Source organism: Caretta caretta, chromosome 1, assembly GCF_965140235.1.
Source record: "Caretta caretta isolate rCarCar2 chromosome 1, rCarCar1.hap1, whole genome shotgun sequence".
Taxonomy (NCBI): Eukaryota; Metazoa; Chordata; order Testudines; family Cheloniidae; genus Caretta; species Caretta caretta.
Genome location: NC_134206.1, coordinates 124,217,496 through 124,233,987, shown reverse-complemented (window position 1 = coordinate 124,233,987; position 16,492 = coordinate 124,217,496). Strand labels below are relative to the sequence as shown.

General features: G+C 43.5%; 2 protein-coding genes across 3 annotated transcripts in view; one reads left to right on the top strand and one right to left on the bottom strand.

The window, feature by feature from the left end:
- Nucleotides 1-363: 363 nt before the first annotated feature.
- LOC125640666 (myb/SANT-like DNA-binding domain-containing protein 7) lies at nucleotides 364-2,519 on the bottom strand. The gene is made up of 2 exons (XM_048859510.2): nucleotides 1,501-2,519; nucleotides 364-912 (listed from the first exon to the last, which is right to left on the bottom strand). Exons 1-2 carry the CDS (start codon nucleotides 2,081-2,083, stop codon nucleotides 824-826), a joined length of 672 nt encoding a protein of 223 aa, XP_048715467.1. The 5' UTR covers nucleotides 2,084-2,519; the 3' UTR covers nucleotides 364-823.
- A 7,645-nt stretch (nucleotides 2,520-10,164) lies between these two features.
- The window catches only part of SLC9A7 (solute carrier family 9 member A7), a 125,216-nt gene continuing 118,888 nt past the window's right edge, over nucleotides 10,165-16,492 (top strand). Inside the window, exon 1 of one of the 2 annotated variants that reach the window (XM_048859391.2) lies at nucleotides 10,165-10,575. In XM_048859391.2, coding sequence (XP_048715348.1) covers nucleotides 10,323-10,575 — 253 coding nt within the window. In that variant the 5' untranslated portion in view covers nucleotides 10,165-10,322. The remainder of the gene's footprint in view (nucleotides 10,576-16,492) is intronic. The other variant, XM_048859382.2, reaches the window with a different exon arrangement.

The window sequence follows — 16,492 nt, the reverse complement described above, 5'->3', positions numbered from 1 at the left end:
GGTGAGGCAAATCGCCTGGCTGCTGGTTACGCGCAGCCAGACACCGGGGCGGTTAGAAGAGCACAGGAGGGCGCGGTACGCATCAGAGAAACTTTGAAAACCAGTTTCATGACTGGCCAGGCTACGGTGTGAAAGTTCTGTTTGTTTCTCCTTGATGAAACCCCCCGCCCCTTGGTTCACTCTACTTCCCTGTAAGCTAACCACCCTCCCCTCCTCCCTTCGATCACCGCTTGCAGAGGCAATAAAGTCATTGTTGCTTCACATTCATGCATTCTTTATTCATTCATCACACAAATAGGGGGATGACTACCAAGGTAGCCCAGGAGGGATGGTGGAGGAGGGAAGGAAAATGCCACACAGCACTTTAAAAGTTTACAACTTTAAAATTTATTGAATGCCAGCCTTCTTTTTTTTGGGCAATCCTCTGTGGTGGAGTGGCTGGTTGGCCGGTGGCCCCCCCACCGCGTTCTTGGGCGTCTGGGTGTGGAGGCTATGGAACTTGGGGGGGGGGGGGGAGGGCGGTTGGTTACACAGGGGCTGTAGTGGCAGTCTGTGCTCCAGCTGCCTTTGCTGCAGCTCAACCATACACTGGAGCATACTGGTTTGGTCCTCCAGCAGTCTCAGCATTGAATCCTGCCTCCTCTCATCACGCTGCCGCCACATTTGAGCTTCAGCCCTCTCTTCAGCCCGCCACTTACTCTCTTCAGCCTGCCACCTCTCCTCCTGGTCATTTTCTGCTTTTCTGCACTCTGACATTATTTGCCTCCATGCATTCGTCTGTGCTCTGTCAGTGTGGGAGGACAGCATGAGCTCGGAGAACATTTCATCTCGAGTGCGTTTTTTTTTTTTTCTTTCTAAGCTTCACTAGCCTCTGGGAAGGAGAAGATCCTGTGATTATTGAAACACATGCAGCTGGTGGAGAAAAAAAAAGGGACAGCAGTATTTAAGAAGACACATATTATAAAACAGTGGCTACACTCTTTCAGGGTAAACCTTGCTGTTAACATTACATACATAGCACATGTGCTTTCGTTACAAGGTCGCATTTTGCCTCCCCCCACCGCGTGGCTACCCCCTCAACCCTCCCCCCTCCCTGTGGCTAACAGCGGGGAACATTTCTGTTTAGCCACAGGCAAACAGCCCAGCAGGAATGGGCTCCTCTGAGTGTACTCTGAAGAAAAGCACTCTATTTCAACCAGGTGACCATGAATTATATCTCACTCTCCTGAGGATAACACAGAGAGATAAAGAACGGATGTTGTTTGAATGCCAGCAAACATACACTGCAATGCTTTGTTCTACAATGATTCCCGAGTACGTGTTACTGGCCTGGAGTGGTAAAGTGTCCTACCATGAAGGACGCAATAAGGCTGCCCTCCCCAGAAACCTTTTGCAAAGGCTTTGGGAGTACATCCAGGAGAGCCGCGAATGCCAGGGCAAAGTAATCCTTTCACATGCTTGCTTTTAAACCATGTATAGTATTTTAAAAGGTACACTCACCGGAGGTCCCTTCTCCGCCTGCTGGGTCCAGGAGGCAGCCTTGGGTGGGTTCGGGGGGTACTGGCTCCAGGTCCAGGGTGAGAAACAGTTCCTGGCTGTCGGGAAAACCGGTTTCTCCGCTTGCTTGCTGTGAGCTATCTACAACCTCATCATCATCATCATCTTCTTCGTCCCCAAAACCTGCTTCCGTATTGCCTCCATCTCCATTGAAGGAGTCAAACAACACGGCTGGGGTAGTGGTGGCTGAACCCCCTAAAATGGCATGCAGCTCATCATAGAAGCGGCATATTTGGGGCTCTGACCCGGAGCGGCCGTTCGCCTCTCTGGTTTTCTGGTAGGCTTGCCTCAGCTCCTTCAGTTTCACGCGGCACTGCTTCGGGTCCCTGTTATGGCCTCTGTCCTTCATGCCCTGGGAGATTTTGACAAAGGTTTTGGCATTTCGAAAACTGGAACAGTGTTCTGATAGCACGGATTCCTCTCCCCATACAGCGATCAGATCCCGTACCTCCCGTTTGGTCCATGCTGGAGCTCTTTTGCGATTCTGGGACTCCATCATGGTCACCTGTGCTGATGAGCTCTGCATGGTCACCTGCAGCTTGCCACGCTGGCCAAACAGGAAATGAGATTCAAAAGTTCGCAGTTCTTTTCCTGTCTACCTGGCCAGTGCATCTGAGTTGAGAGTGCTGTCCAGAGCGGTCAGAATGGAGCACTCTGGGATAGCTCCCGGAGGCCAATACCATCGAATTGTGTCCACAGTACCCCAAATTCGAGCCGGCAAGGCCGATTTAAGCGCTAATACACTTGTCAGGGGTGGAGTAAGGAAATCGATTTTAAGAGCCTTTTAAGTCGAAATAAAGGGCTTCATCGTGTGGACGGGTGCAGGTTTACATCAATTTAATGCTGCTAAATTCGACCTAAAGTCCTAGTGTAGACCAGGGCTTAGTCTCTAAGGTGCCACAAGTACTCCTTTTCTTTTTAATTTACATGCCACATAAAACTTCTAAAGGGACACAAACAATCATATTCTCACTAGCAATTCAAAAACAGACATCTTATCACATGCGCACCCATGATAAGGATGATTTGTGTCAGATTTATGTATAAATATTGAGGTATATAAAGTTGGTATATAATAAAGTACTTTGGGCAAATCACTGCTCATGCATTGACTTCAATGGGGCCAATTCTGGATTAAATTTGACTCCTGTGCAGAGGGCCATATGGCGGTGTGAGGCTTGAAGGATATTATAACTTCAATATTTAAACATATAATGCTCATACTATACCAAAATAATTCATGGGAATTTGTGACATCAGACAGTCTGAAGAAGTTAACCTTTAATTGTTAAGGTAACTTTTAAGGAACAGATCCTAAGTACTGAACTAATCTCTTTGATGGTTAAAATGTTTGCAAATGGAGGAGGTATCCGTCTGACTAGTCTCACTGGCACATGTTCAAATATTTACAGGTAATTGCACATGAGAAGACTGCAATCTCAAGGCTATTCAAACTCAAGGAGTCTACACATTTAAAAGGACTCCGGATAAACACCTTAGGTGTGTTAGGAGTGATTACTTAAAACTGTTAATGCCTTGAAATGTCTGTTAATGGTTAGCTAAATTCTGGGTGAGGTTATGTTTTGAGATAGGATACAGTGTGGACTAAAGCTAAATTGATTTCAAGACCTTGCAGTGATGACAGCCAACGTATTAGAGAACTGGGAGAGGAAAAACATCAAGAGAAGGAGACAGTTAACTTTTACTAATTTACAAGCATTTTGTACTGGTTTGAGGAATTATATTGTAAAAATAGGGTACAGAAATGATAGAATATTCCAATTATATGCAGTATATTTTCCAACCCAACTCATCAGAGCATATGTGATAAGATACTATGAAGGAGAGAAAAGAAGAGTTGGAGGAGCAGGTACACTTTTACAGCAGGACAAGATTTTCAGATAGAGTAGCTGACTTAACACCTACACTAAAACGTTAAACAGCAGCACTTAGAAAACCAGGATCCTCCAACATGGCTAATTAAACATGTGATCAAAGGCTTTGAGGGGGTTTTTAGTACAATATTACAGATAGAATAAATTTACTAGGAATTGTGATCCAAAATAACATGCCCATGTTTATGCTGGGTTATCTAGGTACATAACTCCCACCAAAACGGGAAATGTGGAACAGTTCTAGACGTAGTTGGGGTCAAAGCCTGCTCCAGAGCAGCTTACCAGAGCTGGTCAAAAAATGGTACGTTTTAAAAATTTTTTAAACTTTGTTTTCTGGAAATGTTTCATGAAAAATTTCAAAATTTTCTGATTTTTTTTTTTTTTTTACAAACTCTCACCTCCCCTCCACACACCCACACACCCTGATTTTTCATTTCTGGATTTCCCCCTGTTGTCTCCTGCTCTTCTTCTTCTCCCCCTACCGCCCGCCCTCTTTTCCAGTTCCATTTTACCACTGAAAAAAGAAAACAGTGGAAAGGGGGAAAACAAAAAAATAAAAAAACAAAAAAATCATTGAAAAATTGGAGAGTTTAAAAACAACAAACATTTTCTGGCAAAACATTCATTTTCAGAAAAGGCTACTTTTTCATTAAAAAAAATCAAATGAAAAAAGTTGACCAGTTCTACTTTACATTTCACAGGAAACAGCATCAAGACCTCATCCCATTTCTCACCTTGAGGAAACAGCAGATAAATTACTATCTATTTCTGAAATTTAGTTTAACTGTTTTGCTTCCTGGAACCAAATATCCAAAATCGCACAAAAGGCATCTGAATGGAAAGTCCTAGTTAGAGCCATTAAATGTTAACTCCGTTTTTATTTTGTATGTTTTTCTGCCATGTGTATACCACTTTTGTCCAAGAGAGGTGCACCTATAAATATGCATTCAATACATATTTGTTAAGAAACATATGGGGGTGTGTGTGTGTGTGTGTTCAAAAGCACCTAAGAGATCCAGGTGCTTCTAAATCTGTTAGGGACTTTTGAAACTCTCCCCAATTCTTAACAGTATGAGTAACTGGTGAACATATTTATACTCTGAGTACCTTCCTTCTATTTCCAGAAACAAAACTACCAGATGACATAGTTCACTTAACCAAGGTGAAGAAGTGTGCATGTGTATTACCTTTTGTGGGACTCACAGTAGCTAAAAAATACTCTTGTATGTCTAGGAAGGTCTTTGGGATCAACTTGGAGTGCTGAGCAAACGATTGTGGGCCACTGGTGCTTGACGGGCTCAACCTTATGTTGTGGGTAGTGTGGAGCTGCACCTCTACCGGGAATGCTCCAGAGAAATGGAGTTCTCCTGGGCACATAGGTATGCAGGAGTAGCATGCCACTTGCAGCATCAGCATCCCTCAAAATACTCCTTACCAGCTCAGCAGTCTGATGTGGCTAGAGGTGGGGCTATTTCTCTACTGCCTTCCTATCCCCTTTGAGGTGGCTTGCAACCCTGGGCACACAAGGAGGGAGTAGTCCCTACACTCAGTAGGGCATGGAGACAGCAATTATGCTTAGTCACTGCAGAGGGTTTGCAAACTGGAGAGAAAGATTCTTGCAACCTCCCTCATTGCAGTTGCCTAGCATAATCTGTTCCTGTAAGGACAGAGAGAAAGCACTGTCCCTTTGTATATCAAACACAGCCAAGGTGATATGGTGGATAACTCTTAAGGCCCAATCCTTACTCAGCCAAAACAATTGTGGGAGATTTGCCTGAATAAGGACTACATAACTGGGCCTTAAAACAATTTACAACAGTTATTCTTACAATATGTACTTATGTCTACACACAAATGCAAGGAGTATGGGGAATAAACATGGAGAACTGGGAATCTTAAATAAGAGAAATGACATAAGAGAAATTATTACTTAATTGGAATCACTGAGACTTGGTGGGATAAATCTCATGACTAGAATACTGGTACAGGAAGGACAGGCAGGGAAAAAAGCGAGGAGGTGTTGCATTATACATCACAAATATATACACTTGTTCTGAGGTCCAGAAGGAGGTGAGAGACAGACCAGTTGAAAGTCTCTGAGTGAAGATAAAAGCGAGGAAAAAACAGTGGCGACGTCAAGGTAGGGGAGTCTACTACAGGACCACCAAACCAGGAAGAGGAGGTAGATGCGGCAAGAGCAGCTGAAGGTCCATAAAAGTGTGTGTGGGGGGGGGAAATGGTGCCTGAACCGTGGCCCTACTCCCATGCTGCCCCTTTACCCGAGTCCCCGCTCCCACGCTGCCTCTTCCCCCCAGACCCTGTGCCCTACTCACTCCTCTCTGCACCCTCCCTCCTGTCACTCACCCTTATGGCTAGTAAAAAGTGGGGGGTGCATGACCCCCTAGCCTCTCCTGTTCAGGCGCCACTGAGATGAGGCATTTCTAGAACAATTAACAAAAATATCCAAAACACAAGTAATTTTGGGGAATTTAAACTGCCCAGGCATCTGGTGGAAAAGTAATAGGAGACAAAACACAAAATCTCCCATAAGTTCTTGGAATGTATTAAGGACAAATTCTTGTTTCAGATGGTGGAGGAAGCACTGAGGGAGACAGCCATTTTATACTTGATTCTGACTAACAGGGAGGATTTGGTTGAGAATCTATGGCTAAAGGCAACTTGGGTGAAAGTTATCATAAAATGATAGATGTAATGATTCCAAGGAACAGGAGGAGTTAGAGCAGCCAGATAAGGACAACGGACTTCCAAAAAGTAGACTTCAATAAACTCAGAGAAGAGAACTGGTAGGTAAGCTCCCATGGGAAGAAAATCTCAGAGTTCAGGAGTGCTGGCAATTTCTCAATGCGATAGTTTTAAAGGCAGAACAGCAAACTATCTTGATGTGAAAAAATGATAGAAAGAATAGTAAGAGGCCAATATGACTCCATCAGGGGCGCTTTAATGACCTGAAAATAAAAAAGGAATCCTACAAGAAGTGGAAACATGGACAAATTGCTAAGGATGAATACAAACGAATAGTGCAAGCACATGTGAACAAAATCAGAAATGCCGGGGCACAAAATCAGTTACACCTAGCAAGGGACATAAAAGACAATAAGAAAAGGTTATTTAAATACATTAGGAGCAAGAGAGAGATGAAGGCAAGTGTAAGTCCACTACTTTGCAAGAAAGGAGAGCTAATAACGAATAACATCCAGAAGGCTGAGGTGTTTAATGCCTATATTATTTCAGTCTTCACTAAAAAGGTTGTGATCAGATACTTAACACAATAACTGTTAACAACCAGGGAGAAGAGCCAAGGTCACTAGGCCTCACTGACCACTTACAAATGGACAGCTGGAAACAAGTCTTGCTTATCTGTGTTAGCATTATCAAAATCCTTATTAGAGTGAAAAGGAAAGGAGTACTAGTGGCACCTTAGAGACTAACCAATTTATTTGAGCATAAGCTTTCGTGAGCTACATCCAATGAAGTGAGCTGTAGGTCACGAAAGCTTATGCTCAAATACATTGGTTAGTCTCTAAGGTGCCACTAGTCCTCCTTTTCTTTTTGCGAATACAGACTAACACGGCGGCTACTCTGAAACCTGTTATTAGAGTGATAACATCGTGTTTAGCATTTAGATTTTATGGAAGGCTTGTAGGATGCTGCATGTATTAAACCTACTTACAATGTCTTTATTCCATGTTATAAAGTAATGTTTAAATCTTTGCTCTGTAACTATAAAAATGTTTGTTAAGACCTTAAACTCCCCACAGTCAGGGGAAAAGCATTACCAAGTGTGAAGTATTAGTTTACTCCAAGAAGTGTTATCTCCTGCCCATCAGAAAGGGCTGTTGAATCCAAATGGGCTATTGAGGAACACAGACTTTATCGAATGCTCCCCCCACCCACCCATGGAGAGGTTATGTGCTGGAGCACTCATCCCTTCACCTTGGATTCTGGGGTGAGAGGGGATAAAAATCCCTGACAAGGAGAATCTGGGTTTCTTTATGCTGTTTTAGACTAACCAATTTATTTGAGCATAAGCTTTCGTGCGCTACAGCTCACTTCATCGGATGCTTCCGATGAAGTGAGCTGTAGCTCACGAAAGCTTATGCTCAAATAAATTGGTTAGTCTCTAAGGTGCCACAAGTACTCCTTTTCTTTTTGCGAATACAGACTAACACGGCTGTTACTCTGAAACCCGTCTTTATGCTGTCTGAACTCTGAGGGTCAAAGATTCCTAGACATAAACAAGTGATCCCCAAGCTGCTTGGCTTGGGTTAGCTCCAAAGGACATAAAAACTTGCTTATTATATACGCGTCTATTACCTTTTGAATTTCATAGAATCATAGAATATAAGGGTTGGAAGGGACCCCAGAAGGTCATCTAGTCCAACCCCCTGCTCGAAGCAGGACCAATTCCCAGTTAAATCATTCCCAGTTAAATCAATTTAAGCTTGTACCTCATTTGTGTGTTTATGCTTACCTGCTTTAATCTTGTAAATAACTCTCATTTCTTTTCATTTCTTTTCTTAGCCAGAACAAGGGCTGTACCAGGGGAAAGGATTGTGCCCAGACTAGGAAGGTGTCCAGTCGGTGATAGAAGCTTCTTGAAACATCTGAGGGTGAGATTTCATCTGTAATCACTTTTCTTACTGTATCAGGCTTAGACTTGCATGTTTTATTTTGCATGGTAATTCACTTTGTTCTGTTTGCTATTACTTCGAACTACTTAAATCTTACTTTTTGTATTTAGTAAAATCACCTTTTACTTATTAATTAACCCAGAGTATGTATTAATACCGGGGGAGCGGGGGGGGGGGGGGGAGAGGGAACAGCTGTGCATATCTATCACTATTATAGAGGGCGAACAATTTATGAGTTTACCCTGTATAAACTTTATACAGTGTAAAACTGATTTATTTGGGGTTTGGACCCCATTGGGAGCTGGGCATCTGAGTGTTGGAGACAGGAACACTTCTTAAGCTGTTTTCAGTTAAGCCTGCATCTTTTGTGGGATGTTGTTCAGACCTGGGTCTGTGTTTTCAGCAGGCTAGTTTGTCTGGCTCAAACAGGCAAGGTTCTGGAGTCCCAAGCTGGCAGGGAAAATGGGTTAGAAATAGTCTCAGCACATCAGTTGGCAGCCCCAAGGTGGTTTCTGTGATCCAACCCACCATAGACACCAAGATGGAAGAGGTTTCACAATTTGGATGACAGATTTGGAATTCAAAATTACCTTGACAAATTGGAGAACTGGTCTGAAATCAACAAGATGAAATTCAATAAAGACAAGTTCAAAGTATGGAAGGAAAAGTCAAACACACAGCTGAAAAATGGGGAATAACTGGCTAGGCAGTAGTGTTGAAAAAGATCTGGGGATTATAATGGATCACAAATTGAATATGAACTAACAATGTGATGCAGCTGCAAAAGAAGCTAATATCATTCTGGGATGTATTAAATGGAATATCATTTGTAAGATAGGGAAGGTAATTGTCCTGCTCTACTCAGCATTGGTGAGGCCTCCCCTGGAATACTGTGTCCAATTCTGGGCACTACACGATAAGAAAGATGTGGACAAATTGCAGATTCCAGAGGAGAGCAACAAAAATGATAAAAGGTTTAGAAAACCTGACCTATGAAAAAAAGTTAAAAAATCTGGGTACGATTAAACTTGAGAAAATAAGTGGGGAACCTGATAACAGTCTCCAAACATGTTAAGGGAAAATCTTTCTAGCTATAACATTAGTTACGGACTGGAACAGGCTTCTAAGGGAGGTTGTGGAATCCCCATCATGGGAGATTTTTAAGAACAGGTCAGACAAACACCTGTCAGGGATGGCATAGGCTTACTTGATCCTGCCTCAGTATAGGGGGCTGGACTCAATGACTTCTGAGGTCCCTTCTAGCTCTACATTTCTATGATTATTACTAAATAGATTAGTAGTTTGTAAGCTAGAAAGTCTAAAACCTGGTCCCTAATGCTGCTAGTGCCTTTGAGTAGTGTATTTGATCATCCAAAGTGAGTCAATTGAAAAAAGTAAAGCAAGATGATTCCTCCCACCCCAAAAATTCTTACAGTTTTAAAACCACAAAGCAGTGTCAATATCATAGGCAATGTAGTTTTTCTAAAAATATTGCCTTATTCTAACCATTATGACGTACAATGTCCCTTTAAAATAACGTGAAAAATGCTGCAGAAATGAAGCACTTCGTGCTTTGCATGTTATGTAGTCACTTACACCTGTGCCAAGCACCTGTACAAGATGTTACCCACCAGTGTGCATGGACAGTGTCGTACTGCCACTTTGCCCAGCTGCCAATCAATGGCTACACAAAGGGCAAGAAGGTAGAGAACCAGGTCCTCACAGCGTTTGGATTTTGTAGAGGGAAAGACAAATCTTCAGCTGGGGAAATCGGACAATCTAATAGCTACCCTACCTAGCCATCACACCAGGACTAGCCAGTCATCAGACATGACTCTGCACAGTCTAGTACAAAGGCAAAGGGCAGCTGACTCTCACCCTGCCGGCGGCAGTGTGATTCCCAGGCTGCTCCTGCGGAGCACCACGGCATCAGGCGGCCGAGCTCCGACCCAACGCGAGGGCTCTGCCGCCCACTCCGTTGGGACTGGGGCCTCAGGAGGCGGGGAGGAGGCCTGCGCCTTTAAGAGGCCGGGCAGGGGAGGGGGCGGCTAGCTGGCTGGCTGGCTGGCGGCGTCTCCCGGGTGCGCGGGGGGATCCTGCGCACTGGAGCTGCGCCCTGCTTGACAGGCTGCGCGCAGGCGGCGGCGGCGGCGGCAGCCCAGGGCTCTCGGGCAGCCGGGATCAGCCGCAGCGCGGCGGGCGGAGGCGGCTTCCAGCCATGCAGCTCGCCGTGCGCTCCGGGCTGCTGCTCCTGCTCCTGCTGCGGGCCCGCGGGCTGCGGGCCGGGGAGCGGAGCAGCAGCGCCATGGAGGAGATCGCCACGGAGAAGGAGGCGGAGGAGAGTCACCGGCAGGACAGCGTGAGCCTCCTGACCTTCATCCTGCTGCTCACCCTCACCATCCTCACCATCTGGCTCTTCAAGCACCGCCGGGTGCGCTTCCTCCACGAGACCGGCCTGGCCATGATCTATGGTGAGCTGGAGCCGCGCAGCCGGGGTGCTGCCCCCGCCGGTCCAGTGTACGCCGGCTGGGGAGGGGGCGCGGTTCCTGTGCTCTCCGCGGCGGTCCGAGCCAGGGGGCGGGGGGATGACCCGGGCTGTGGGGGAGGACCCCCCCTCCCCCGCTCCTTTTCACTTTCCTTTCCCCGTGTAAACGCGCGTGCCCGTGAGCTCCGGGACCGCACCGCTTGTAACGAGACGCCGGCTCGAGTAGTGTCTCTGACCCTCTTTCCTCTTGACTTGTCTCTTTATTGCTAGGCCCTCGGGCGATCCGGGGGCGCTCCCCCTTCCCTGGCCTGCCCGCCCGCCGACAACGGGGTGTGTGTGTGTGTGTGTGTGTGTGTGATGGATTGGACGGGACCCTCCTTCGGTTCTGATTTCCCATGAAATGGGCTCAGGCCGTGATTGGTCGGTGTGAGGGAAGCGGAGTAGCCAGGTGTTTCGGTGCCACTCTGCGCTGAGGGGTTCAGTCGCGCAGTGATGGGTGGCGGAGGGAGCCTTCCACAATAACACGGGGTGTGTGTGTGTGTGTGGAGCGGGGGGTTGTTGCTCTTGTCTGTTCCTCTCTGCTCCTTTCTCAAACGTGCTGTTTTATTCTGATGAAGAAGGCAGACATCCTCCAACATGCGTGTGGTTGGGCTCTGTTCTTTACACCAGGCTTCCTTTTTGTCAAAGGGCTAGGAGACCCAGGAATGTGAAAAAATAAAACCAAATAAGAGTGAGCTGCCTTTTATGGTAAGTGACAAGTCCTGTAAAATCCATGTCAGGCCAATAAAGCCCCCTCTTGCATAACTTGTCTTTGGTGACAGTTTTTCAGGCAGCTTAGCTTGGGGACTTGCTCTGGACCATAGCAAAGAAGAAAACACCCATTATGCCTGTGAGTTCATATGTGGGGTATAGTATCCAAGATGAACAGTTTTCCCCCCATTATGTATATTTGGGGTAGCTGTGCTCTGTACCACTTGCATGGTTGTATTATGTCATTAGAGTGTTCAACACGAAAAGGGCTCTGGCTTTTCAACCAATTTCTTTGATTTTAGGAAGCTAGCTTGATAAGATAATTTATTCTATATTTCTTGTGCTATGTGCACACAGATCATCTCCATCATTACTTTGAAATATAACTTAAACAGTGCTGCCATGGTGGGTATTTCACAAGATGAAAAGAAGCATCATTAAACGTTCATGCACTCTGTCCTGGTAACTGACTGCCAAAGAACTGCTATTTTGTTGTCTCTGGCACCCAGTACTTATTGGCTACCAATTGATTACAATGGAATTAGATACCAGGAAACGTTCACACAGTGCATCTTAAACCCTCTTGGTTGAATAGGCAATGAAACAAACAGAGCATGTTCTTTTTTCTTTAAAAAAAAAAAATCCATCTGTAGGACAAAAATAAACGACACAGCAGAACAGATGTTCACACCTGCACTCTGTGTAGCTGTTAGTTCAGATACGCTTAGTCCCACAGTCTGCTATAATTAATGAGTGGTGCAGGAGCCTGCAGGTAAACCTGTGCTGATGGTTTTTACACACACACATACAGACACACACAGAGAGAATTCTTAAACACTTAGTTACTCAGAGAACATAAACAATTTTGACCATAAGGTATCATCAATTTTAAAAATGACTTGTCTGGCTGTGATTGGTAACTCTATTACTGCTAGTGGAACTTCTTTTCTTTCATTAGGTAGACCAGCTCTTGCATCATAATGTAAAACACCTACTTGAAATTTGCATTTACTAACTTATCCTAAGATCTGATCACTTGTTAAAACAATGGAACTTTCCTCTGTTGATGTTTTTCTTAACCCATCCCAGTCTCTTCTTACTCACTGGTCTCTTGCTGCATTGCTGTGCATTTCATTTTACACACACGCACTGCTGCAAACTTAAAGGTTACAAAGATTGGCGAATTATCTACTAGCATAGAACTACTTAGCACTCAAATAACACTTTGGAGGTGTAAAGCACAGTACAAACATTAATTAGAAAGGAAAGATTACGATCATATCATGCATGTTACTTTGTTACTGCCTTAATGTAGTCATCTTCAGAATTGCTTCAGGTGGGAGTATTTAAAAACAGCACAGTATTCTAGACTTAAGTGGTTTTTTTCTTTTTCATTTTATATGAAAGTTTTATTTACATCAAGGGCTTAAAAATATCTATTGATAGTGGTGTGCGTTTACTACACTTCTAAAATACGCACACCTTTTTTTTTTTTTTAATAGGACACCAAGGGTATTTGAATGTATCATGCTTACCTCTTGATGCTTTTTGACACAAAATGTGAAATACTTAAATTGGAAAAATCTTGGATTTTAATTAAATGCAATAAATTTACTGTAACTTTTAGGCCTTGATACTTAAGATGGTTCCCTAGCTTCTGATCTTTGACAGAAAAGTGAAATTTCTATATTCATAAATCTCAGGAAATATGGTATTATAGGCTTTCTTGTTATGAATGCAAAAAATGTCAGGGGAAATGTCAAAACATTTAGTTACTACATGATCCTGGTGCTTGAGGAAAATGTGGCTATTGTTACAATTATTACATGTTTTCAAACAGCAACTCTTAAAAGTTTTAGTATTTGGAATGCATAGATGAGCCTCTTTGTTCCAAGATTATAATATATGATGTGCTTGCTTTAGAACACCCTCTTGCCATGACACAGCAGACCTCTGAGGAGAAATATTTAAATGAGTTTGCCGCTTTTTTTTGCAGATGTTAAAGTCTTCATGCCAATAAAGCTATGTCAGGGTCTGTCTCACATTATTTAAAAATATTGAAGGCTTCCTCTAGAACAAAGCAAGTTAGCTTTGTTACGTTTCTGATATTACAGCACATGTACTATATCAAAATTACATCATTCATATAGCAGTTTCTTTCTTCCTTTTGCACAAACGTTCATACAAAGAATGGTGGCTAAGCTGAGAGGCATTTGGTAAAAGATGATACTTGGGTACTTAAGGAATATAAAACAAAACACAAGCGAATCTATATATGTATATAAAATTTGATATCCTCTCCTCCATTGTCATGTACTGCTTTACACACACAGTCATTGGAGAGCTTACAGTCTAGGAAACCAAATATCTAACAGAGTTCTGATTCTGACTTGGATTTCTGGGTGTCACTGCGATATAAACATATAATATCAAATGAACCATAAAGATGCATGTGACTCTTTTTTCAGCATAGATTCTAAACAATGCATAATAGATGATAATAGTACTATGTGCACTAACTTTTGGTTCAAGACAAGATAGGGTCCCCATCAAATTTAATTTCAGTAAGGAAGGAAGCACTCCAAAGTCCCAGGTGGCTGTACAAGAGTAGTTGCTTAAGATATCTAAGTACATTTATAAAAGAAGCAGATTTGCATTCTCTAACACTGAGTTACTTTTTCACTCATAGAAAAACTGACCTCCAGACTGTTGGTCATAATTTTTGGTTATGCTTCAAAGAACAAGTTTGTCCACAAGAGCTGAGCTCTTGGAGGTCTGTATAAAATCTATGTCTGATAAGGCCACGGCCATGCCTGGATTTGCCCTTTTATCATAACTTTACATTATTGGCTGACTTGATTCCAGAATACCAAGAGCCATTGTGTAGTCCTATAACACTTATAAATTCCCTGCTCTCTCACAACTGCCTCAATGGCAGCTGTTGCCACTTGTATATCTGTAATAGGTTCTGATTAAATATGCTCTCTAAAAACTTTGTATTGTTGTGATATGAAGTAGAATTTGAGGTTTCATACTTCATGCTGTAAGCCATATTTTTCATAACCTGTTGTCACAGTTGCAGCGTCAACTGCACTTTAGATCTCTTATAGTCCCTTTTGAGTGCAGCCCATAGATGACAGGCCTAGCTTCCTTAACATCACGCTGGGTGAAAACATGAAGTCTAATCATTCTTAGACTGGATCTCTGGCATGCAGCCCCCCTGTTTACCGACTGGTTTGGTACCTGTCACCCCTTTTCCTCCTGGGACCTGTGTCTAACAAGTTATTAAAGAAACTCAAAAACAGTGTCTTCAAAACCAAGCATTAGTTATTAATTCCTCTGAAGGTTCAAAGCATATAGAACAAAAGGTGAAAACTATCAAAGACCTTTATGTGTCAAATTTGCACCATAATATTTCCTTGCCAGATTTGGAAAGTTCTCCTCAGCCCAGCTAACCCCCGTGTCTGGTTGGTAGAAGCAGATGGTCCTGCTTGTCACCTGCTCTTTCTGTGTCTTGGTGTGGTCCTGTCAGCTCTCCCTGGCTCTCTGAGAAGCCTCTGGCCACTCATTCAACCCCTTCCCTTGTCTAGGCCCAGTGTTCTTTAGTGGTTTATCATTCCCTTTAATTTTGCTCTTCTCAGCCTTGGCAAAACAGCTATGTCACCTGGTGCTGAGGAGTTGCTTCTTCATGGCTATGAATCTAGCTGTTGTGTGTGTTGGTATGTTACACCTTTATGCTGTCTTTCCTGCTTGGTTCCTTTAACAACCCTTTTGATCTAACTCCAGAGGATGTAACCCATTGTAAACAAACCCACAGAGACATATACCGTAATAATAAGAAAATACAAATATTTCCCTATTTTCACACGTATAATTTATAATCTTACTTAAGATTAAGCAATATGTGTTGAATCCTGGACATCTCCCACAAGTACTGGAGGTCTTCTTTGACAGGCTTTGAAAAATACTCTAACAATGTGCATTACATTTAATTTCAGATGGCTAATAGATGTTGTTAATCAATTACAGTTCTACAATTACACCTGTAGCCTTTCTGCCAGGTGACATGGGCAGCAACAAGGGTCAGGTTCAATATCTAGGGCAGTGATACTCAGTCCTCAGTGGTTCAGGAGCCAAATAACCAATCAGCATTACCCAAAAGAGCCACAGTAGTGTGACTTCATGGTTTCATTTCCTGTCATATAATTTAGACATATATAAAATAAATATTTCCGGTCGTACAGTTTAAATTATTCTTACAGTAAAATGACTATTATTTTACCAACTACAATTGGTTAATAACAAAGTAGAAGCATCCTGATTGGTTAATAACTTAGCTTAATAAAAATCACAATGTTTTAATGTCGTGCTGCAGAGAGATGCAGGGGACCCATTAAAGAGTCACTTGTGGCTCACACGCCTCAGTCCAAGTATGACTGAGCTAGGGTTTCCTCTTAATGATACAAAACAGAACTGGCTTGAGCGCACACGCAGTGATATGGGAAAACATAATACCACATCTGGGAGCCTCTAAGAGGCAATACTTCCCCTCTCGCAAGCACTAAGTCTGTGTATAACAAAAGAGAACTTTTAATAAAAGGGAAAGGGAACCAAGCATTAGTTTGGGAAAACACCATAACCACATTCAAAAGCATGTGACCATAAGTAAACCTGACCCCACAATGCGTTGGGCACTGTCCTTTGCCTCAGTTTCCCACCTTTTGGTGGGAAAGTCCGATGAATGAATGTTTCTTTAACACATCACTCCCCTCTCCCTCTGCTGCATCCTTGGTTAGCCAAGACCTGAGTTTAGAGGTGTGTTTGCAGGGGTTCCCCTCCCATCCCAGAAAGGGTGTGTGTGTGTGTGGGGGGGGTCGTTGAGCAATGTCTCTCTGGTCACTGCATGCCTTTGCAAGTGGCTATTTGCCGCTGCTATCACTGCTTTTTTCTGCTGCTGTTGGTTGCGTGCTGCTGCTGTTGGATGCTTGCTGCAACTTCTGTGATGTTGTGTTCTGAGGTTCTACCGCTGAACCCAGATCTTTAGTGATTTTTGCTCTTCATGATTTCACTGGTTTCAGAGAACCTCACTGCTAGGACAACCTCTGCATGGTCTTTCCTTTCATCATTGTCTAAGACATAGCCCCTTGACCTGC

What these genes read in the sequence shown, in the direction of transcription:
- LOC125640666 (XM_048859510.2), bottom strand. Translation starts at nt 2,083, where the DNA reads ATGCAGAGCTCATCAGCACAGGTGACCATGATGGAGTCCCAGAATCGC. An exon ending in AGGCGGAGAAGGGACCTCCG is followed by an intron (nt 913 to 1,500) that starts GTGAGTGTACCT and finishes TTTCTCCACCAG; the next exon opens with CTGCATGTGTTTCAATAATC.